Below are 24,191 nucleotides of genomic sequence, written 5' to 3' on the forward strand. Positions count from 1 at the left end.
AACTCATTTATCTCCTCTTTCAAAACAGCTCTCATCTGTCTCCTGAATCTCCAAGGGATAGTGGGTACCCTCACCAGAAATAGGAAGAGGGGAGGGCTTGGAGCAAGAAACACATTCAGTTTGGGACATGCTGAATTTAAAACATCTATGTGACAGCCAAAAGGTGGCTGGAGAATTAAGACTAGAGGTCAGAGGGGGGAGACTAAGGCTAGAAATGGTATAGAAATGGGAATCATTTGAATCGAGATACAGATTATTTCAACTCATGTCACGAAAGACCGTACACTTAACCAATAGCTAAATAGTTGTAAAATGTCAAATAACTATATACTTTTTAATCTAGTATGTCTCCATTACTAGATTGTCACTTCAGAAACAGAAGGACCACACAAGATGGATGAATTTTTTTTAGTTTTATTTGATGCGTATGCTGCCATGAGCAAAGAGTTTGTCACCTTCGGGACTATCTTCTGGCAATAAGTTTGCTGAATAAGTTGGTTCTTGAACAAAAACAATGTTTTACAGGGTCCATATTTATTATTAAAGAAGAAAAAAGAACTAAAACTTACCTGCTGTCGGAGGGATATGAAATTTGGGTCCATCTCTCCACTGGGTAGTAACTGAATTGAAGTTAGATCTTTAAAAAATGCATTTTTGCCCTGGGGGAAAAAAACCCCCAACAAAATTATGTGATCACTTTTTGATATTGAAGTTTTCCCTATTAATACAAAGCTCAAAGTTTTTTTTTTTTAATTAAGCTACTTTATTATCTTAATCTCAGGAAAAATTTAGTTTATTTAATTTATGTCATAGGAATAGGACTAATAGTTAACCTTATGAGTATTTAAATATTTGGACAGTGACATAAGCCTCACATTTTATCTAAGTTTCATAGGAAAGCCTTAATAACAAAATATTGAAAAATAAAATTAAGGGAGGAATAGATTTTATTTAACCTGTAGAAGAGGTTGCCAGAGGTTATATAAAAGATATTGATGACTGAAAACAGAATTGCTAAAAGAAAAAATTAATTTAGATCAGCGTTTTCCAAACAACTTGTGTTATATTTGATATCATATATAATGTGAATAGAAAGAAATTTTCAATGGTATCAAAAAATACTTGTTACAAATAGCATTTTTTGGTAATGAAAAAATATTTCATTTTCTTTTTCATTTTTGTTTCAGAATTTTTCCAGCCCTAACTCATATATTGCACTCTTCTTTCCAGGGGCATTTTATATTCCCAGTTAACTTGGAGCTATTTAAAGATAATTGTTACTACTGTTCATGTACAAGATGATCTCTCTCTCTCTCTCTCTTTTTTTAAGTTTTTTTTGCAAGGGTAATGGGGTTAAGTGGCTTGCCCAAGGCCACACAGCTAGGTAATAATTAAGATTACTTCTTTTTAACAAACATGATGGTTTTTCTTTAATAATTGACCATTCAATTGATTCCAAATTTAGCTGGAAATGAAAAACAAGCATTTATGATTAAGGGACATTAAAAAGTGGCTTGAAATAAAAGAAGATAAATTATAATGAAAGGATTATTCTACAGGTCAGAATTTAGAAGGGACAGCAAAAAAAGCGTGTCTAGAGAATGAAGTGTGTATTTTCTAATCCCAAATGGCAGTTAAAACAACAACAAATTATGAGTCAAGATTATCTGAGAAAAAAAATTAATGAAGATATTTCTAAGGCCAATATAAAAATTCAAGATAGAAGAATTCAATAATGAATCTTTTCCCAATGGAATAATATAAATTAAATACTAAAAATATTGATGCTAATATAATAGTTTTTCAATAACCTATTTTCAGAAAGACACAATAAGCCTTTATCTGATTTTGAGAAGGAAGAATTATAAAATAGGCAACTGTTTATATACATGAAATAGTGCAAGAATAGTAGACTATATTACACAAAAAATTAAGATACTTGAGCAAATACCAAATCATAATTAATAAGGCAATTGCAATTTCAAAACAAAGCACCCCAGTATTTTATGTTTACTGTAAAGTTCAGTTAGTACTTGCACTGGTAACATTATTTGCAGTTTTAAAAGAATTAGCATCAAATCAAGATTATTTTTAATACAACTTCCAATACTTTTCTAATGAATATGAATTTAAGTATATTTTGATCCAATGATGGTAATATGATAGAAAAATTTCCCAAAATCATTGGTTGGCTCTGTTTAAATCACTGATTGGAACTGTTACTTGATAAATTCAAAAATTAGATATAAAAGAAGTCAACATTTAAAAATATTTCTATAATAAATTTACTCTATCACCCATGCTAAGAAACTGTTAACAAAATAACTTAAAATGCAAATTATTAAAAATGGTGGAGTACTGGGATTGAGATGGGTGGCGTATAATTTATAAAGTGCTGCTGAATGGTAAAAATATCCTGTTTTTATCAGTGCATTCTTCCTATATCTTGTTCTTATTCTGATTTAGTAAAGAGATTAACATCAATTTCTTTCAAGGTCTTACTTTACTGATTAGTATTCCTCAGGAATTTTCATTACTTTCAAAAGCATCAAAATCATCTAATATTAACAATGCAAAAATTAATCAAACACACTAAGAACTTTGGAAAAATGTAAAGATTAGAACAGAAAGCAAGAATTTCACGTTGAAGATTTGATTAGTCAGATAAGTTTAAAGACAATTATTTAATAAAAATAATAAACACCCTATGAATGTTACTAAAGTAATTCAGTACATGAAAGTTTTTATCAGACAGAAACAATGAAAGCATTTTAAATTATTTTGATTTATAATCATTTATTTGTCCTTGTGAAGAACAAATTTTGACAGCTGCTTAAAATAAAAGGTTAGAGGCATCTTAAAAATGTCATTAAACATTAAAACATTGCCAATAACAATGTAAAATAATGCTCCAATTTCTGCAACTACACAAAAAGCTGAGAAGATAGCACTACGGTTATCTGTAATTTAAACCTTAAAGAGAAGAACTTAAAATAGATCATTAAGAGTACATAAAATGTAAAACTCAAATAATACCTTTAATAAAAATAAATTTAAAAAAAAGAGTACATAGAACACCAGTCATGGAGTCAAGAGTTCAAATCTAGTTTCAGACATTTACTGGCTAAATGATATTGGGCAAATCACTGCTCCCCACAGACAAATAAAAATGAAATTTTTATTTCACCTCAATAATTAATTTGTAAGTGGATGAGAAAACTAGTCTAGCAGTAAACAGTTTACCAAATTTTGTTGTTAGCTAATTTATTCAATTGCCTTTGTTTTGTTTTTTCTATTTGCTATGTACTACTTCAACTGATTTTTTAAATTCAATGTTATTCATCTTTTCAGTTCATATTTTTCCCCTTCCTAGTCTTTTTTTGGTTAAATATGAGTTGAATGAATTCCCTAAAAATATTTTTTACTCATTTTATTCTATTCTATCCTTTGGTATTTCTTTTTTGTTTTTGCAAAGCAATGGGGTTAAGTGACTTGCCTAAGGTCACACAACTAGGTAATTATTAAGTGTCCGAAGCAGGATTTGAACTCAGGTTCTCCTGACTCTAGATCCAGTGCTTGGTGCTCAATCCAATGTGGAACCTTGGTATTTCTTGCTGCCCCCTTTAATATTTCTTGAACAACTTTTTGTTTGTTTTTGTTTTTTTTATTTTTGCAAGGCAATGGGGTTAAAATGACTCACCCAAGAACACACAGCTAGGTAATTCTTGTGCATCTGAGGTTGAATTTAAAGTCAGGTCCTCCTGACTCCAGGGCTGAGGCTCTATCCCACTGTACTACCTAGCTGCCCCTTGAATAACTTCTAATAAGGTTTTAGGAAGCATTTCTAAAGATATTTTACTCTACCTTGGATCTTGTTTAATTACTGAGTCAACTTTTGGATGTTTGACAAGTTTTTCTTTTTACTGTTTTTGTTTTTAACCAGCTTATCCCTCCCTCCTTCCCCACCCCTTTTATTTTCTTTTCATTTCTCAGAGGGACACTTTCATTTCTATTAAAATTCTTTATCTTATTAAAGGAGATAGGCTGTGCCTTTCAGAAAGGCTAATAGATCATTAAAAGCAAGCATGGCTTTATCATTCTACATGGCAATATTTTAAATATGGTACACTTAAATTTCATCAAAGCATTTGATGGTCATTCACATGTGGACAAATCAAATAACTATACAGTCGAGATAGTACTATTGTTAAATAGATTCTGAATTGGTTGAATGACTTGAACTAAACAAACTATAGGACAGTTCCCTGTCCACTTTGGACAGGCAAAATGCTGGATCAAATTTAAGATAATGGAATTTAACCGATCTAGTCTTCATTGATAATGCAAAAAAAAAAAAATTGCTGTCACTTGACTCTTCCATCTCTACTAACTATATCTCATATCTCATCCTCTTATTTCTTTCTAAATTTGGAAGACTTTTATATCCTTCTAAATGTATAATTATAATGATGAGCAATGTTCCAGCACTAGCAGCCCTCTAATCTTTGTATCAATTCTTCCTTTCATGCCTCATTTTAATGAGATTACTTCTTTTTATTTCCACCTATAATTTTTATTTTTAGAAACATTCTAGTTCAACCTAACATTTTCTTTCAAAGTACCTAGATAATGATAACAGTTATAAGAGTCCTGAGAACATTTTCACATTTAAGTAAATAGGGGGCAGCTAGGTGGTGCAGTGAATAGAGCATCAGCCCTGGAGTCAGGAGGACCTGAGTTCAAATCTGACCTCAGACACTTAATAATTGCCTAGCTGTGTGATGTTGGCAAGTCACTTAACCCCATTGCCTTAAAATTTTTTTAAAAAAAGTAAATAGTTTTCACTTTATTGAGGCCCTTATAATTGGTCTTAATGTTGAACTTATATTTCTCCTGGATCTTATGTCAAATTTTCCATTAAGTTCTGCCTTTTTTGTCCCAAACTCCTTAAAGTCTTTCAATTTGTTAAGTGTTCACTTTTTCTTATTCAGGATTATATTGAACTTTGTTGGGTAAATTACTATTGGTTGTAACCCTAGCTCCTTTGTGCTATGAAACATAGTGTTAGAAAGAGCTATGGTTCTTCAAATTAGAAGTTACGAAGTCTTGTGTAAACCTGACTGTAATTCTGTGATTTGTTTTTTCTTTTTGTTTGCAATATTTTCACCTTAATTTGAAACTTGGCTATGATATTCCTGTAAATTCTTCTCCTCGGATCTCTTTTAGGTGATGCTTGGTAGATTTTTTTTCTATTTCTACTTTATCATTCTTAGGAAATTTTCTTTAATAACTTTTTTTGTAGGGGCAGCCAGGTGCCGCAGTGGATAGAGCACCAGCCCTGGAATAGCTACGTGACCTTAAGCAAGTCACTTAAACCCAATGCCTTGAAAAAAAAATACTAAAAAATAAAATAATTTCTTGTAATATTGTATCAAGATTCTTTTTTTGGATAATAGCTTTCAGGAAATCCTACAATTCTTATGTTGTCTCTCCTCAATCTGTTCTCCATTTCCTGACGAGATGTTTTAAAATATTTATATTTTTTCATTCTTTTGGTTTTGTTTTATTATTTTCTTTGTGTCTTAAAATGTCATTAGTTCCTCATTGCCCAACAGTTTTAAAGGGAATTATTTTCTTCCATAAAGCTTTGTTATCTGTTTCCAATTGGGTGATTTCTTTTCATAATTTTCTTGGATTGCTCTTAATTTTTCCTTGATATCTCTTATTTGATTAAAGTCCTTTTTAAAGTTCCTTAGAAAAACTTTTTGGAGTTGTGGTCATTTGATTTTTGTTTCTCAGTGAAAGAGAAGTGGTTGTTTTTACATCCACTATCTTCCTCTGAATATAAATCCAAACTTTCTATCCCTATAGTTAATCATGTATGGTATCTTTTTCCTTTATTTACTCATTTTTATTTTTAGCAGTTATTATTATAAGTAAGTTCTAGTCCTGAGGTTTAGGGAATGATACTCCAGGCCTGAGGTTCTTCCTTCTATTATTTTCTTTTTTTTTTCATTTAATATATTTATTTACAAAGACATATACTATGGTATATAGTTTGCTTACTCTATTCTTTGAAACTTCTTTAATAGGTTGTTGTTGTTCTCGTAATCTGATTTCTGATTAGGAGTATCTTTTCTTAAGCAACTGATATATTACTATAAAGGTGCAGAAAATCCAGATCCAGATAATACAGCCATCATTGCCAGCAACTGCCATTTGTTTTCCACTGAAAAGAGTAGATTCTTTCCTGGGTCTTCCTCATAGTGGCTCCTGCGAACCAAGGAAGTGTAGAACCTACATAAGCTCTGCCCCAACATGATGCTGCCAAGGGCTCTGCAACCACTGCAGGAGGCCACGATGGAGGAGGACCCTTCTATTATTTTCTGAGCTCATTCCCAGCTCAACATTGGGCAGTCCTCTACACCCCTAGGACATGGCCAGGTCCCCCGCCACACTGTCCCATAAATGCCCATGCTCTCTGTGTGCCCTCTGGTGGCTGTGTCCTTTCTGCCCTGGAACTGAAACCAGGGTTAATGCTCTCCTGTAAGTGCCCACAGTTAGCAGCGTCCCTGCCCCTTGGCTATGACACTCACCACCTCCCCCCAGAGGTGTGTCCCTCAAAAATAGAAGGTACTTTAATTTTCTCCTTCAACTGTCAGACCCCCACATTGTCAGTTCTGGAGGCTGAGAATGTTCCCAGCCCAGCTGACCTGACCCCCGCCCCCCCAGGTCAGGGCCCACTCCCCCCAGGCTAGTTTTTTGTTGACTCATGCCAAATATTCACCCCTAGAGGTCCAGTCTTTTCTGAGGTCTTCTTATACCGTTTTAGGAGGACAACAGCTTTATCCCAATTTCTGTTTATTTCTGCTGCTCTACATTCCCTCTGAGATGTTTTGTCATTTTTTGAGAACATTTGGAGAGCTGAAAGTTTTCTGAACTACTCTGCCACCTTCCCAGACTCCTCTCAAGGAAGTTTTCCTTACTTATGCATTTTTTTTTTAGGTTTTTGCAAGGCAAATGGGGTGAAGTGGCTTGCCCAAGGCCACACAGCTAGGTAATTATTAAGTGTCTGAGACAGGATTTGAACCCAGGTACTCCTGACTCCAAGGCCGGTGCTTTATCCACTATGCCACCTAGCCGCCCCACTAATGCACTGTTGATAAGACTTGTGAACTAGTCCAATTATTCTGGTGAACAAACTGGAATTATGTCCAAGGGGGCGAGTCCTTTCACCGATAATACCACTATATCTCAAAGAGATCAAAGAAAAAGGGAAGAAGGATCATTTGAATAAAAATAATAAAAATATATGTAGCAGCTCTTTTTTGAGGTGGTAAAGAATTTGGAAATTCAGGGGACACCTATAACTTGGGGAATGACTGAAAAAACTGTGATTTGTGATAGATTATACTACTATCTTATAAGAAATGATGAGCAGGATGGTTTCAGGAAAACCTGGGAAGACTTATATGAATGCATGTAAACTGAAGTGAGCAAAATCAGGAGAACATTGTATACTGTGATAGTGATACTGTAGAGATGCTCAACTATGAAAGCTACTGTGCTCCAGACTATTCCAAAGGATTCATTATGAAAAATGCTATCCACCTGCAGAAAGAGAACTGATAAACTCCAGATATAGGCTAAAGCATACTTTTTAAACTTTATTTCTGTTGTTTTATTTTGTTTGTGTTTTCTTTTGAAACATGGCTATTATGGAAATGTTACTTAGCATGACCTTACATGTTTAATTGAAATCAAAGTACTTGCCTTCTCAAGGAGGGGAAAGGGGTGAAGGATAGAGGTGAAAAGAAAGAAGAAAATTTAGAAACCAAATTTTTTTAAGGTTTTTTGCAAGGCAAATGGGGTTAAGTAGCTTGCCCAAGGCCACACAGCTAGGAAATTATTAAGTGTCTGAGGCCAGATTTGAACTCAGGTCCTCCTGACTCCAGGGCCAGTGCTCTATCCACTGAGACACCTAGCTGCCCCTAGAAACCAAATTTTTAAAAAAAGATTACCAACAGTTATTTTACATGAAATTATGAAATACCTAATGAGAAAAAGGGGGATAAAGGCAGGGTTGGGTGGGTAGATGGTGTTAAGAAACTCAGATTAAGAGAGGTTAAATAACCTGTTCAGGGTTCCAAAGCCCAAAATTGTATCAAGCAGGACTGGAATTATTCACAATGTTATTTGATACCTCAACATAATGTGAAGTCAATCTACATGAAAAATAATCAAATGACAGCAAATTATTTACTAAAAGGGATTGTGTTTTTAAAATCTAATTGTTTTTATTTTACATAAAATTAAAAGTCTGTCTTGAGTTCAGTCAAAAATGTACACAGATAAGTTCTATTAACCTAGTATAGAAAGTTTCCTTTCCATAAAACATTTTTCTCTCCTTGTATTATTTTATTTTCAATAGAAAAATGACTTCTTGAAATATAAATATAAACATTCTACAAATGAATAAAAGTGACACTTCAACAATGAAGTCATGTGAATAAGAAGAAGTGAACTCATGTGAATAAGAAGACTCCTTAGAAGAGATGATTCATCCTCATTTATCCTCAAAAAACGATTTTCTAATACTTGGACCTTTATGTCCATCAATTCACTTCTATTTTAAAGCACAAAGCTCTGAAATCTTTTAAAATTACAATACTTACCTTACTGTCAAAGAGGGAGAGAGGTTTCACAGACTTCAGTGAAAACCTCATGATTCCATATAAAATAGAACATAGCACTGAATGGTGTTCAACAAGTGGATAGTGGATATGTTTTTGTTCAAGAGCCAGTTCCACTATTGATATGGGTCCTTCAACAGATACCCAGGCATCTTCAGTATCTAAGACAGGTATTTGCATTTCATCACTGCTAACATCAGCCTGGGAAGGTTTTGAAAATAGAAAGAATTATGAGAGTAACTTAGGAAAAAATAACTTCTCAAATTTAAATTTTCATACTGCATTGCCCTTAAAAAAGTATAATAAACAATTTTTTCCAGATGAAAAACATGATTACAGTAATAATCAAACTCTATATGAAGTAACTTTTCTCCTACTTGCCCATACTTAAAACTGATGATTAGGATTTTCCTATATTCTAACATAATTTTTGTTTATTAAAATGACATGTATATTTTACCTCCATTAAAGTCTGAAGAAGATCCAAGCAAGAGTCAAGAAAAGATGTCATTGCTGTGTCACTCATACCAACATCCTAATTTTTAAAAGAACATACAAATTAAATTCTACAAAACTTCTGCTGTCATTAAAAAAATCTTTAAATTGATTTTTTACAATGAATTAACAAGCTGGAATTATGAGTTTAGGAGGTATTAACAAATTTCAATCTCTTTTATTGGCGTTAAATTAAAATACTTTTAGAGTTGGGCTAAGAAGCTTAAATGCAGTCTGTAGTACTAATGAAATGTGTATTAAATTATGCAATAAGCATACATATATGTATACACACACACACACACACACACACATAAACCTGTGTATTACATTTTACACATAAAGTATACCAACAATGTTCCTTCTGACACATGCCATGGTTGTTCCTGGGGAAAGTGACCTAGGACCATGTCTAAGAAGATAAAGTTGCTTCCCTGAAAGTTTACTATATACTAATGAATAACAGTTCTAGTTTTAATATGCATATGTACACCCATACAAACTATACACACAAAATACAGTTATGTATAAAATATATATACATATCATGTATGTTATACATACATAAAAAGTATATAAATATAAATGTATAAATACTTATATATGCATATTAAATATACATTAAATGCAAACATATTCAGTATTCCATATTTTACATAACACATCCAATGATTATTTTATTAGAACTCTAATTTCATTAGGAAAATCTACTTCCAGAGGAGTTACAAACTGAAAGTAAACTAGATTTTGTTTCAATGTAAGAAAAAACTTTCCTAACAATTAGAACTATACAAACTAGAATTGACCACATTAGGGAATCAGTGCTTTCAACTTCAGCAAAGGTCTTCAAGTCAATACTAGATGATTAACTTGTAAGAGGATGCAAGATTCTTTTTTTTGGAATCTGCTTTTAACTAGACTAATGGATATTTTACAATTGCATAATTATAGCTTTATAGAATTAGCTCTGATAAGCAAAATTAGGATTATGATTATGAACTTTTCTACATTGAATACCAAAGGAAGCCTACATATTCTAACATAATTTAGCTACAGTGAAGATTAAAAGAAAAATGTAAAATTTTCAGCTCCTGGTCCTAAACATAAGACCAGAATTATCTGAATAGAACATCTTTTAAAGAATGATAGTACTTCCTGAAAAGATCGTGAAAAAAAAAAAAGGTAAAAACCCCACATGTACAAAAATATTCATAGCAGCTCTGTAGTGGTAAAGAATTGGAAATCGAGGGGATGTCCATCACTTGGGGAATGGCTGAACAAATTGTGGTTTATGTAATGTTATGGAACACTAATGTCCTATCAGAAACCAGAAGGGATGGGAATTCAGGGAAGCCTGGAAAGACTTGCACGAACTGATGCTGAGATAAACAGAACCAGAAAAACATGGGGTTGATGTAACAGCAACATGGGGTTGATGCAACAATCAAGAGATAATTTTCGGGTATCGGTGATGGAAAATACCATCTGTATCCAGAAAAGTAACTGTGGAGCTTGAACGAAGACCAAAGATTATTATCTTCAACTTTTAAAAAAATTACCTCATGTATTACATGATTTTGCTATCTCTATTTTTTATTTCTTCCTCAAGGATATGATTTTTTTTCTCTCAACATTCAATTTTAATCAAAGCATATCATGGAAAAAAACGTAAAGACTATCAGACTGTCTTCTGTTGGGGGGAGGGGGGAAAATTATAAAATTCAAAACCTTGCAAAAATGATTGGAAGAAACTAATACAGTATATAACTGAAAAACAAAGTATTTATATAAAAAAGAAATCAAGTTGGTACAGCATATATCAGACTGTTTGCTGCCTTTGGGAAGGGGGAGGAAAGGGAGGTTGATAGAAAAATGTGGACCTCAAAATCTTGTAAAAGAATGAATGCTGAAAATTATATTTGCATAACTGGAAAAAATAAAATAAAAAATTAAAATCTAACTATCCTTAAAAAACAAGAATTATGGCAATGAATGAAAAAAGAGTGATGGTAGTGACTGGAGTTTGAAATTGTAACTATATGAATTTATTAACCTAATTCAATGAAGTGCCTGCAGGAAGTCATTTACAATTTTTCAATTAAAAGGAACTAAAAGATGTACACTATATTGTTATTTTGTAATTCTCATTCATGGTTCAAAGTATTTTTAAGGGTTTTATGAAACCCTGCTCTGAATAATATTATTTGACCATTTTGAAATATAAATTTAATAAGATGAAAACTCATCACCAGTTTTAATATACTACTCATTTTTAATCTCTTTATCATCTAATATACCATGAAAATTAAAAGTAGTCTGGTTTACCAAGTACACTTAAGTAACTTCAACATAAAATACAAGGTTTAGAAACTATTTTCACCTCAATGTATTTACTGTAGAGGAAAATATTTACCTACCCTTCTGCATAATCTATCCTTTGGAGATTTTCCAACCTAGAAGAGAAAAAAAGTTATAATATTTAGTGACTCAAAAATATAAAAAATAATTGGGCAAGCTTAGAATGATACAAAGAAAGCAACAACAAAACTTAAGTATTGTTCCACTGGCTCTTCCAGTCATCACTTCTTTCTGAGACAACAAAGGTTACCTTGTCTTCATTACTAGCCCAGTACATCACAATTTGTCTTTTTCCCCTTTTTATGTGCTATTTTATGTTGTAATGTAGTAGTCCTTCCCCCCACCCCCCCAAACAAATGGCTCACCTGTAAATAAGCTATCACCAAGTTAAGTGCACAATCTGCCATTGTCACCTCTTCCCTGTTATCTCTATCAGACTTCTACCTTCACCCCTGTCCCTTTATTACTAGTCCCTCTGCTGTCACTAAGGGCTTTTGTATTTTTTTCACTTCTCTTGCATTTCTATTGCTTTGGGTGATCTTGCCTATTATGATCTTTTTGGGTGATCTTGCCTATTATGATCTCTTTCAAAAAAAATGTTTTAGGGGCAGCTAGGTGGCTCAGTGGATAGAGCATCATCAGCAGTATCTGAGTTCAAATCCGGCCTCAGACACTTAATAATTACCTAGCTGTGTGGCCTTGGGCAAGCCACTTAACCCCATTGCCTTGCAAAAAAAAAATGTTTCAGACACTTCTTTATTACTGAAGATATATATTTTTTTTCATGTATGATCAACCCCCAAATTTATAGGATGGGTTACCCTAGGCTGCATTCTGAGTTCCAATGCTCTTCTGAGCTCCACTGGAACTCACTATTTCATTTCCTCCTACATTTTCTGGTGGGTGTAAAAATAATCTCTCAGATCTCCTTTCTTCTGCATTCGAGTCTTTTTCCTGATCACTTGAAGAACTTTGATTGAAATAAATTATTAAATTTAAGGACTATATGTCTTGGACTTTACAGCCTTGGGCTTTTTTTTTCTAGAGGTGATCTGTGAATTTTTTAGATAGGTACTTCATTCTCTTTATTAAGAAGTTGTAGACAAGTTCCCTATCCTTTCCTCCATTCAGATTTAGGGTTTGTTTGTTTTCTTTTTTGGTACTTTTATGTCTCTGAAAGACCTATGATTCCTGGGTTGTTTCTACACATCTTGTCTTCAAGGTTTGTATGTTTGGCTTATATAGTAAGCATATTTCCTGCCATATTCTCCTCATATTCCACAGGGCCCTCTATCGCATCAAGAGTTGGACCATATTTTTTTTTGTCTGAACTTGCTTGCTAGATCTGGAGGCCATACTTTTCTGCTGTTAATATTTTCCATGCTGCTTTATCTGCTTTTTTTTTTTCTTCCTGAGACCTTTGGTAATTTCAGTCTTCTTTTTCTTCTGATTCCCCCCATTCACTTCATGACTGCCTTGCAGATGGTTTCCTTGGGGGCTGGATCTCAAAGCATTTCAGCCTTCTCCCAACTGGGCAATTTATGGTTTACCAGCCTAGTTCTCTGCTTCAAGGGGCTTCTGAGGGTCAGAACTAGCCCTGGTTGAGACTCTGCTCTTTCTCTCAGGCTTGGAGGAGAATTCCAGTCATCCCATGTGCTCTGGTTCTGAAACCAGCAGTTCAGAGAGCTACCGTGCTGTGCCCCATCCCTGGCAATTCAGCCGCTTGTAATGCTGGACTCTCCTAGGAATGGCAGTTCAGAGCTGAGCATGACCAGGGCTACCAGATGGCCACTGGCTGTGTGCTGCAACCCAGGCAAACTGTGGCCTGGAGTTGGAAGTTTCCAGTACTGTCATGATTCCATGTACTGGAAAGAGAGAGAGATGAGACTTGGCTATGGGAATTGTAAGCCCGTGTCTGCTGGTAAAGTCTTGCTGTAGTGCGGGAAGTGAGGTCAGAGTGAGTGAGCTTTTATTGTTTTGTTTTGCATTTTTTGGATTCTGGGTGTCCTAGATCATAGAGAGCTTTATCTTTGGCATATAGTTTCTGCTTTAGAAACGTAAGTGGAAATAAAACTAGCTCGACCTCCACAATGTTGTTCACACGATCCAGAAATCTTTATTTCCTCTCATGACTTTAACTCCACTTTTAGGTATATGGTGCCTAACCCTTATTTTTGTCTGGTCTTCAGTATTCTTCTGACGTCCAGACTCACACTTCTGACTGCCATAAGTTATCTCTGAGTATCTCAACAGCACCATATAAATCTAATCCTTCTTTTGAATTAATCATCTCCATATGCTCTATTTCAAGTTCCTTTACTTTCCATGTTCACATGAAGTTATCTTCAGTTATCTTTGACTTCTGTTTCTCCCTCAACTAACAAAAGTCTAGATTGAATAATGAATTTGGAATCACTAAGTCCTTTGTTCAAATTCCTCCTTTTCTATTTACTAGTTTTGTCACCCAGGCAAATGTCTTGAGACTCAGTTTCCTCATGTGTAAAATGGTGGGTTAGAAGTGTTAAGATCTAGAATTCTATGACTCTCATCCCAACAATGATCAAGACCTGATGACAACAACCTAATCTTTTCTTTCCTGCTTCCCCCGCCCTGCGCCCCGCCCCCCTCCGTCTGCTTCACCCTCCCTGGTTCTATCAGTGTTGCTACCACACTAAGCAGGAGATATATTATCACATATCATATCTGCCCCTTCGGCTCTCCTTCAGAACAACCTTCCTGTTAACTGCCAAAATTGTCTCCTTTTTTGAGATGATCTAGTCATGTTATTCCTCCAATCAAAATTCTTCAAAGCCTCCCTATTGCCTCCTACAAAGACCAAACTTCTCTAGATCTAACAGTCTCCACACCTGGTGACACCCTACCTCAGAGTAGAACAGGAGAAAGACCCAAGTCTGAATCTTGTGCTAAACACTTGGAAGCTAGGTCACTTAACCTCTCAGTTTTTTCATGTATATATATAAAATACAGATGTTACACACACACACACACACACACACACACACACCAGTTTTTTTATGAGAATCAAATGATACATGTATGTATATAAGCATATGAATTTCAAGGCTCTATATAATTTCTTCTTCCTTCTTCTCCTTCTCCTCCTTATTTTTCTCATTAGAATTATTATAGTATTCACCTCATAATATTCATACTCCAACCAGGCCAGACAACTTGGCTTATTCAACATACCTAATATCTCTGTTCCTGGGCTCAGGCTATTCTCTAATTCCTTTCATCTTTAAACTCTTTGAATATCTAATCATTCTTCTAAAGTCCAGAACAAATGCACCTCCTCCAAGCAACTTCATAGGACTTTTCCATTAAGTCATAGATCAGTTAAGATCTACAGTGAGGAAAAGGCATTTACACACCAAGAATTACTCATGCTGTGGGCAGTTAGTTGGTGCAGTGGATAGGGCACCATCTCTGAGTAAAAAGGACCTGAGTTCAAATCCAGACTCAGAGACTTGATAGTTACCTAGCTACGTGACCCTGGGTCACTTAAACCCATTGTTTTGCAAAAACAACAACCAAAACCCCCCAAAATCTCCAAGAACTCCTCATACTGACAAAGGCACAGATTCTTTACATACATATATGATTATAAAGAGAACAAAAAAAATTATAATATGAAACTAGTTTACCTTATCCATCAAGTATGTGGCAGAAGAAAATCTTTTAACTATAAATGTATTCCACATCATTAGGGCAATGCCTAAAAATCAAGAGCAATAAAAGTGAATAGATTGCAGAAGACAATTATATAATTCTACCATGTTTAAAGAGTTAGAAACTTTTTAGAACTTAGAAATATTACAGGTGATTTAACTAGCTTTAATACTGGTTTAATTGCAAATACAGTTAATGAAAACTCTCATCTTCAGAATAAAATATCAAATATTACTAGTAAATGTACCTCTAGAGCAGAACAGAGGATGGGAATTCTATAGTCACTAGTGTACTTGGCACATTTGGTTACATTTTTTGACTTCCACATCCCTAAACCCCTTGATGATAATTCAAGCCAAGTCAAATCAGGCACTATTTTGCTTGTGTCTTTTTATCCCATGGAGCACTACGTTAATTGCATATAAGTACTACAGAATTAATTAAAATTTTAATGACCAAGTAAATCTATTTCTCTAATGATAATCTCTTATTAGTGAGAGCTGTTCTCATGATATCTTGATGGTGAAATATTTTTCCCCTGGAAATCAATAACTGTTACATCAGCTTGTCAAGTAGTATACAAAAATTCTTATTCCAAATATGATGTTCAGGGATCAGTTTTTGAGGTAAAGACTCGGATATTTGAGATGCAACCTGTGGGTTGTAGTCCAGGTTTCCACAGAAAGTAAGGCAGGCATTTCTGAAGAGAGAGACCAAATTCTTCTCAAGATCTTAAAAAAAGAGTTTATATAGAAGGGAGACATTCCACATCACCTGCTTCAGGCATAGGGAGTGTCCAGGGAACACAAGAGAGAGAGAGTAAATCCCCAAACTCCTCTGCCACAACAACTGGACTTTTGTTTTAATTTAGTTTTAGTTGCAAAGATACACATGAAATTTATAAAGATGACAACGGTAATTCAGATAGGGCATTATCTTGGAACAACAATTCTAAGTAATATCAGCTATGTAGAAGCACATGTGATTTGAAGCATTTTTGCTCTATTACTTAACAAGAAAACACTAAATTATGGCTTACTTACCATGCTGTACATGGGCATTAAGAATACTCTTCAAGTGTTCTATAGACCTAATGAAAAAACGTGCTTCCTTACATATGGGAAAATAAAAAGAAAAATGATAACATGTAATTTAATGTGAGTTTCATAGGTAAACGGAGATTAAAATCATGCTTAATAAATAAAGCTATCTTAAAATCTTATAAATCAGGGCAGCTAGGTGGTGGTGCAGTGAATTGAGGACCAGCCCTAGTGTCAGGAGGACCTGAATTCAACCACATGACACTTCCTAGCTGTATGACCTTGGGCAAGTCACTTAACCTCGGTGCCTTGCAAAAAAAAATCTTATAAATCACAGAATAGTATAAAATGTTAATTTTTACAAGGTTATTTCAATGGTCAAGTTATTCATTCACAAACTACTTTTTCTAGATAAATCACTAAACATTTGGTAAATCTAATATGATGTACTCTCATCTGATGAGACAAAATCCAGATGCAAATTCTACTTTGATTCTATTCATATATTACCACAGTACAGGTCTACCTTCTCATAAGAAATTTTATGTCCAGATAACCAAAAATATTTTATAAAGAATGCATTTTTGGGGGTGGCTAGGTGGCACAGTGGATAGAGCACTGGCCCTGGAGTCAGGAGGACTTGAGTTCAAATCCGGCCTCAGACACTTAATAATTACCTAGCCATGTGGCTTGGGCAAGCCACTTAACTCCATTTACCTTGCAAAACAACAACAACAAAAATACATTTTTTAAAAAGAAATAGATTCTCACTTTCTAAGAGAACAATATAGAGTATCTTGACTAAAAGCTATTTAATATAAATACCTGTTTCCTATTCAGCAAATATATTCAGATGTGTAAGTACAGAAGGCCTGATATCGAATATTCCAGCAATTAATAACCATTTAATTTCCAAAGTGTAGACATATTCTAAATATAATTAAATCTTTGTCCAAAATGTATCTACATTAGAGTATAATGACACCAAATTTTAAGGGGTCAATACCTGAGTATATTTGAGGATAGGGGAGATATATATATAATTTACAAAGAGAAACAACTACTATTTCTGAACTGTAAATGAATCTAATGTTTATATATATCTACTTACCATTATAAACATCTCAGAAGTAAATTTTACTAAAAATTGTGTGAATGAGTTTGTTAAATTTTTTTCTCTGATAAATGAGATCAAGGCATTTTTCTAATAGAATTTTTGATTTAGGAGGGGGCAAAATAATTTGGAGGCAAAGTTCACAACATAACATCCAAATATCAAGTCTATTTGGGCTATTACATTTGGTAACATGAAAACATTTGAGAACTTGAACAGAAGAATGGACTATTCTAGCTGGTGAGAAAATAGATAGAAGGACCCTGAAGGAAAACTTTAAATTTATCCGGAGTTGGCCTCACATGATGTTTGCCCTTTGTTCTTGGAGAAGACCATGATATCACAGAGGTGACGCCAAGGACATGCAAGTGAACTAGATTTGAATGAAGGGGTGCTGTGCTTAGTCAACAGTGTCACTTTCTCCTTCAGAGCGATCTAGGTCCAGAGACCAGATATGAATCAAGATAACTAGAGATGGCCCGGATGTGAGGTGATCGGGGTTAAGTGACTTGCCCAAGGTCACACAGCTAGGAAGTGCCATGTGGCTGAGGCTGGATTTGGACTCTTGTCCTCCTGACTCCAAGGCCAGTGCTCTATCCACTGTACCACCTAGCTGCCCCTGGCCCTACACATCTTGCAGAAACAAAATGACTTTCTTAACTAAGTTCTAAGAATATAGCAAGATAATTTTATTAAATTCACAAAAATTTACACATATTATAATTATAAAAAAGAAATTAGATATGGTCCAGTAATGATCCTGATTATTAAAACATTAAGACTTCAGTCTTGGTGGTCAAATTTTAATCTCATTAAAGGTGAAAAAGAAATAAAAGTGAGGAGGGTTTGTACTTATTACAATCTAAAAATGATGAGAAAATTCCACTGTGTATTACTGTAAGCTACTTATTAACAGTTGTGTATATATATATACATGGACAGTTATAAAAAAAATTCTTAATATTTAAGAATTAAAGAATCTTACCTCTGGATCTTTATTCCACTGAACAACATATTCCCAACAGCAATGTGCATGTAACACATCTAAATCAAGACTACATGGAAACTGTTGATAGGCTAAATTCAGCAATTCTGAAAGACAGAAGTTGAGACATATTTTTCATTTCCTCATGTAATGAAAATCAGCAATATCATTCTACTAAATTTTGTGTTTTTATGTATTCATTTACTTTACCTAGGATGATTTGTAAATCCTGTGGCTCCTCAAGGAAAGCTTTATTAATACCTTCTTTAGGTTCCTCTGAATTTTCTGGAATTCCTTTTTGATGAGCCAATTTTAACATATGGGGACTGAAGTCCTGTTTAAAGATCCACTTTGCTACACTGTCTGCAATTCCTCCTAAAGTTTGGGAAGAGGAGAGATGAGGAAGAAACAAAGAAAAATTAATTTTAGGCAATGGAATATCATTGTCCTCAAGATGTCACTGTGATGACTGTAAAAGACATCTAGCTCAATTTCTGAACTTGGGCTAAATAAAACAGGGCAAATTGAAAAACCTATGTCCCAGGCACTGCGCTGAAAATGTCTTAAACTTTGTTTTGAATTCTGTGTAATAAAACAAGGGCTGAAAATAACTACTACTTCCTGAGGACCAGTGAGACTTCTCTGGCATTAGGAGTTCTCGGGACTTTGCTACCATGCTCCCCATTAATACTTCTCTTCCTTTTTCCTCTCCCCTTTTTAGGGGTAGGGAATATTTTTCTTTTTTGCTTAACACCGAGTCTGGCATATGTTCAGCACTTAACAAACTCTTGTCTTTATTTGCAAAAAAATGTTATTAATACATTTGAAAACTTTATTTATTTATTCATTCATTCATTATTTTTGCAAGGCAAGTGGGGTTAAGTGGCTTGCCCAAGGCCACACAGCTATGTAATTATTAAGTGTTTGAGGCTGGATTTGAACTCAGGTTCTCCTGACTCCAGGGCCAGTGCTCTATCCACTGCACCACCTAGCCACCCCAAAATTTTTATTTAATAAGTAGAATATAAACATATTTAATTTTACTTATATTTCACAAGTGTTTTAAAAACATGTAGACAAAGGAAATGTGTCCCTTTCCTTTGACTCCTTAAAACAATTCCAATTGAATGATGACTTAGTGCAACATGAAACTATATCTGCTCTGTAGTATCTTAATATACAATATGACTTAAAAGATGAAATCTATAGTGGTTTTTGATAAAAAGGACATTCTAAGAGCAAGATGATATTATATTTTAGCCACAAACATATGGCAGTAAATGAAAATGATTCAAGTGCATGCTAGATATCAAGAAATGATTGAGCAAACAAAGGCTCAAGCTTCCCAGCGTATTGATTTATTAGGCCACAGATGCTGATTGTCTCATGAATCAGAACCTCCCTTCCTCAGTTGAGGGCAAGACCCCAAATACAGGGGAAGACAGATTTTTAATACATTAAAACAATCAAATAAGATCAAATAATTTCAAGGAAATGATGTAACATTAGGAAATTTGATTACTAATTGGAGAAAAGATTTAGAAACTTTCCAAGTTGGGAGGGGGAGAGTAAAAGGGTGCAATTTTCTGAATTCAGAGATGTCCCATTCCCCCTAAGTGTCTATAAACAATAAAAGAAACACAAAAACAGTAAATGAGTGAGTACTATGGGGTCAGTTTTCAGACTTGAAAGGTTACTTGAGAGGTACAGCTGTGAGAAAATTTCTTCAATCAATCTTTGGGTTCAGCTGAGCCTACCTGCTGAGCAGCAGGGAGAGGTGGTTCAGCTTACCAGAAATGCATGGCTAGATTCAAACAATGAAATAAGTTTTTCTCTCAATTCCCACAATTTAATTAAGTTTCCCTAGAAGACAGAAATTGGACTAGACCAAGAAGAGACTAGAACAGAAAGGGAACTGAGATAGCTCCAGAACTGCATCAACCAATAGTCAGTAGTAGTTCACTCAAATTAAATCCCCATATGCTGCTCCAATCTTCCCAATTACCTCGAGGGCAAGTTAGCTTAGAATATAAAATTGGGATGAAAATGATAACATTGTAGAAATAATGGAATTTAAAAATGGAATTCAATAAATTCAACAACTTAAAATTACTTATGATAAACCTCCCTATTTGATAATAAATAATTGGGGGTGGCTAGATGGTGCAGTGGATAGAGCACCGGCCCTGGAGTCAGGAGTACCTGAGTTCAAATCCAGCCTCAGACACTTAATAATTACCTAGCTTGTGTGGCCTTGGGCAAGCCACTTAACCCCATTGCCTTGCAAAAAAAAAAGAAAGAAAGAAAGAAAATAACAGTATCACACACTTTTCACAGTTACAAATGAGGAGGGAGCTCATCACTAAGCAAGGGAGTTGTTTTTTTTAAAACCCAACTCATGACTTCATTTCTACAAAGACAATGTAGACTGTCACTTGCTCTTCAACTTAAGTTTTGGAAACTTACATTAATTCTAATTGATTTTACCTTTTCCTCCTTCCAGTAATTTCTTAACAGAAAGATTGATAAGAGGCTCAGTCTGCAAAGATGACAGTTTGGAGCTTTGAATGTTTATTTTACTGTGAAGCAAAGTCTGAAGTATCAGGCAATCTTCCAGTTGTTTCAAGAGAAGTTTCCAGTATTCAGTATCAAGGGAAAGAGCTTCCCAGGAATCAGTGAGTCCCTCTGGGTCAGTACCTACAACTGTTTGGGAAAACTAACAGAAAATGAGCTGGTGATAATCTGATAAACAATAATCATCTTTACCTTGAGAAAATTATTCACTTAAAAACTGTCTGATAATCTTTAGCATGTAATGTTCATAGTACCACAGAAATGCTGTGCAAATTCTATGTAAACAAATCAATTTACCATACTTTGGCACAATCTTTGGGGAATTGTCTCCAAAGGTCTACAATTAACACCCTAATCTCTTGATTTTATCAACAATTCATTTGTAGTTTCAATTTCAAGTTAATTGGATCAATTTCTTCCCTATTAGATTATGTAAATTTAGAGTTGCAGAAAATGTCTCTACCTTATTTTTTTTTTTAGGCTTTTTTTTTTTTGCAAGGCAAATGGGGTTAAGTGGCTTGCCCAAGGCCACACAGCTCGGTAATTATTAAGTGTTTGAGACTGGATTTGAACCCAGGTACTCCTGACTCCAGGGCTGGTGCTTTATCCACTGTGCCACCTATCCGCCCCAAAATGTCTCTACCTTTAACCTAAAAAATACATTCTTTCAAAATAGTTAAGATTGCAAAATAGTATGCAACATTTAGGCTACCTAAAAAATTAAACTCAGGTAGAATTACCTCTCTGAATCACAAACATAACAGAATTTCTTCAAAAAAAACTTCCTTATTAATCAACCTCAAAACAAATCTCATTAAAGGCACATGAGAAGAAGACATTTCTCATTAAGTGTATTTTGTGTTCCATTAAAAAAAAAAGCATTATTGAGCTGGAGAAATAGAATTGAGAGGGCAAATTGGAAGCCTAAGGAAAGAGTGGAATAAAAGTCAAGAGAGTTAAGAAATTAAACAATTTAATGCTACCAATTCAAACAAGAAAAGGTTACTCAGTTTATGTTAAAGCTTTTTAATCAATGTAAATCAGAGTGTCTATATTTATTTTTCCCACAAATTTTGGTAGTTCAAGTTTTGATTATATTGAGAAAATGTGTTGCACATCTTATTACTATGAAATTTTGTACAAAACTATGGAACCAAGAAGGGTTAAAATCTGCAAACCAATTTTAACTATTTTTTTTTTTACTATATTTTGTTGACTAAATGAAAGAACTGAATTATATTAATCCATGATTTCAAAAATTTGATACCCTTTAACTAAATTTATAACCACCAAGATCTAAGATAGTACATAAACTTTGTTTACAGGAAATGGCATTTTTGAGTTCACTAGGTTTGACGGAAAGTAGATCCTATAATGATAACTCAAAGGGCAACCCATTTGTGGAGTTCAAAGTTATATATAAAAAAAGATTTATAGAGATATGTAAGAACAAACACAAAACTTCAGACATTGGATTATCTTTAATAACTTCATACTGAGTTCATCTGAAAGTCAGGAAAATGAAATCCTTTAAAGTTAAATGACTAGCCCAAGAAGGCAAACTTAAAGAATTAGAAGCAAGGTCTCCTGACTCCAAGGACAGTGCTATTACTTCATTTTGAAAGTGTATGTGTATGTATATATATATATATGTATATATATATACATATATATATATATATATATATATATATGCATATCATCGAATGAAGGAGGCTGAGGTCATCATCTTACAATCACAAATTTGCAGAATTTCAATCAATATCATTTCAAATTCTAAAGTTTCACCCATAGGCAAGTCACAAGATAATATAAATATCCTACTAGAAAAAGATACTGGCACAGGTTAATGGAGTTTCTTTGCTGACTTACTTTTTTCTCAGCTATATTATCAGATATTTGTCCTGCAACAGAATGTCCGACATGTGCAGATAACAAGGCAGCTGCATTATTCTCAGACTGTATACAAGCCGTGCGCATCTGTTGCCACCAAGGGGATACAGACTGTGAATCCCATGATTCATCTATAGCAACTGCAAAGAAGAGGAAAATATTCCATTTGTTCTACTGTACTTCAACTGTGTTAAGCACCAGCTTTGAAAACTAAATTCGAATTGACATATCTGTGTGAAGGAATAGGTTAGAAGGTGAGTGATTTTAACCTAAAGACTTAGATTTTGATTAGGTAGTTTCAATCAATTAATTCTGTTCTTGAAGCCATGCCTCAATTGGGCACATCACAAACAAGTCACAATTTCTAAAACTGATAATATAGTAATATCCTATGATAAAATTGGAGTTTTGGCCACAATTATAAAAGAAGAAAAGTTAGAGCTGAACTTTTCTTGACATCGACTCATTTTCTATAAAAATGTTGATATTTTATACTTCTTAAAATAAAACTTTTAATCTCCATCGATAAGTACATATAATTTTATAAAAGTATATAGAAAAAAGAACCGAAAAGTCTAGAAACTTATCAGACCTAGAAAAAAGATGTCTTTGACCCAGCATTAGCTACATAAACATGTCTACTTGCTTCCTTGAACAACTTTTCAGTATCATTTCTGTGTATAACATAAATGTCACTGATTTTTAATCTTTAAATAGATAACTGCAGTCAGTGTAACTAATCTATTATTTTACTTTTGCTTTCTACAGTCCATTTAATCTCTTTCTTCATCTTTTTTTTTTTTTTGGTTCTTGCAAGGCAATGGGGTTAAATGGCTTGCCTACAGTCACAAACTAGGTAATTATTAAGTTGTATGAGGCCAAATTTGAACTCAGGTCTTCCTGACCCCAGGGCCGGTGCTCTATCCACTGCACCACCTAGCTGCCCCTCAGTTTATTTCAGATTTTTCAGGTCAGAATAACATTCTATAACACTATTATAGCATAATTTTTTCAGCTATTCACAATTTCCAGGATTTTGCCTATATAAATAATATGATATGATATGATATGATATGATGATATAAATAGTTCTGTAGCTAGGTCTTTATTTCATACTAAAATTTTTCTTAGAATATTAAAACTACCTTAGTAGTGAAGCCACTGGGTCTGAGAATTTTTGTAATTTACTGTATAATTTCATATTACTTTCCAAAAAATATTGAATCACGTCTACCTCAGTAGCAATGAATGAGAATGTCAATTTTATCCCAGGTCTGCCAATAATGAATTATATCACATTTTATTATCTTCACAAATTTTAGTCATACTACTCTTGATGAATAGTATCT

General features: G+C 34.0%; 1 protein-coding gene and 1 pseudogene across 1 annotated transcript in view; both read right to left on the reverse strand.

Annotated features, from left to right (window-relative positions):
- Nucleotides 1-24,191, reverse strand: part of RAB3GAP2 (RAB3 GTPase activating non-catalytic protein subunit 2) — an 85,465-nt gene that overhangs the window by 7,495 nt on the left and 53,779 nt on the right. The window contains exons 22-31 of the mRNA XM_074220906.1: nucleotides 22,822-22,982; nucleotides 20,863-21,091; nucleotides 18,586-18,750; nucleotides 18,376-18,482; nucleotides 16,280-16,346; nucleotides 15,212-15,282; nucleotides 11,606-11,641; nucleotides 9,154-9,228; nucleotides 8,676-8,894; nucleotides 570-659 (exon numbers count right to left, since the gene is read on the reverse strand). Coding sequence (XP_074077007.1) covers nucleotides 570-659; nucleotides 8,676-8,894; nucleotides 9,154-9,228; nucleotides 11,606-11,641; nucleotides 15,212-15,282; nucleotides 16,280-16,346; nucleotides 18,376-18,482; nucleotides 18,586-18,750; nucleotides 20,863-21,091; nucleotides 22,822-22,982 — 1,220 coding nt within the window. The remainder of the gene's footprint in view (nucleotides 1-569; nucleotides 660-8,675; nucleotides 8,895-9,153; nucleotides 9,229-11,605; nucleotides 11,642-15,211; nucleotides 15,283-16,279; nucleotides 16,347-18,375; nucleotides 18,483-18,585; nucleotides 18,751-20,862; nucleotides 21,092-22,821; nucleotides 22,983-24,191) is intronic.
- On the reverse strand, nucleotides 666-6,713 carry LOC141513158 (cytochrome c oxidase subunit 7C, mitochondrial pseudogene; annotated as a pseudogene).

The sequence above is a fragment of the Macrotis lagotis genome, chromosome 2 (assembly GCF_037893015.1).
Source record: "Macrotis lagotis isolate mMagLag1 chromosome 2, bilby.v1.9.chrom.fasta, whole genome shotgun sequence".
NCBI classification, from domain to species: domain Eukaryota; kingdom Metazoa; phylum Chordata; class Mammalia; order Peramelemorphia; family Peramelidae; genus Macrotis; species Macrotis lagotis.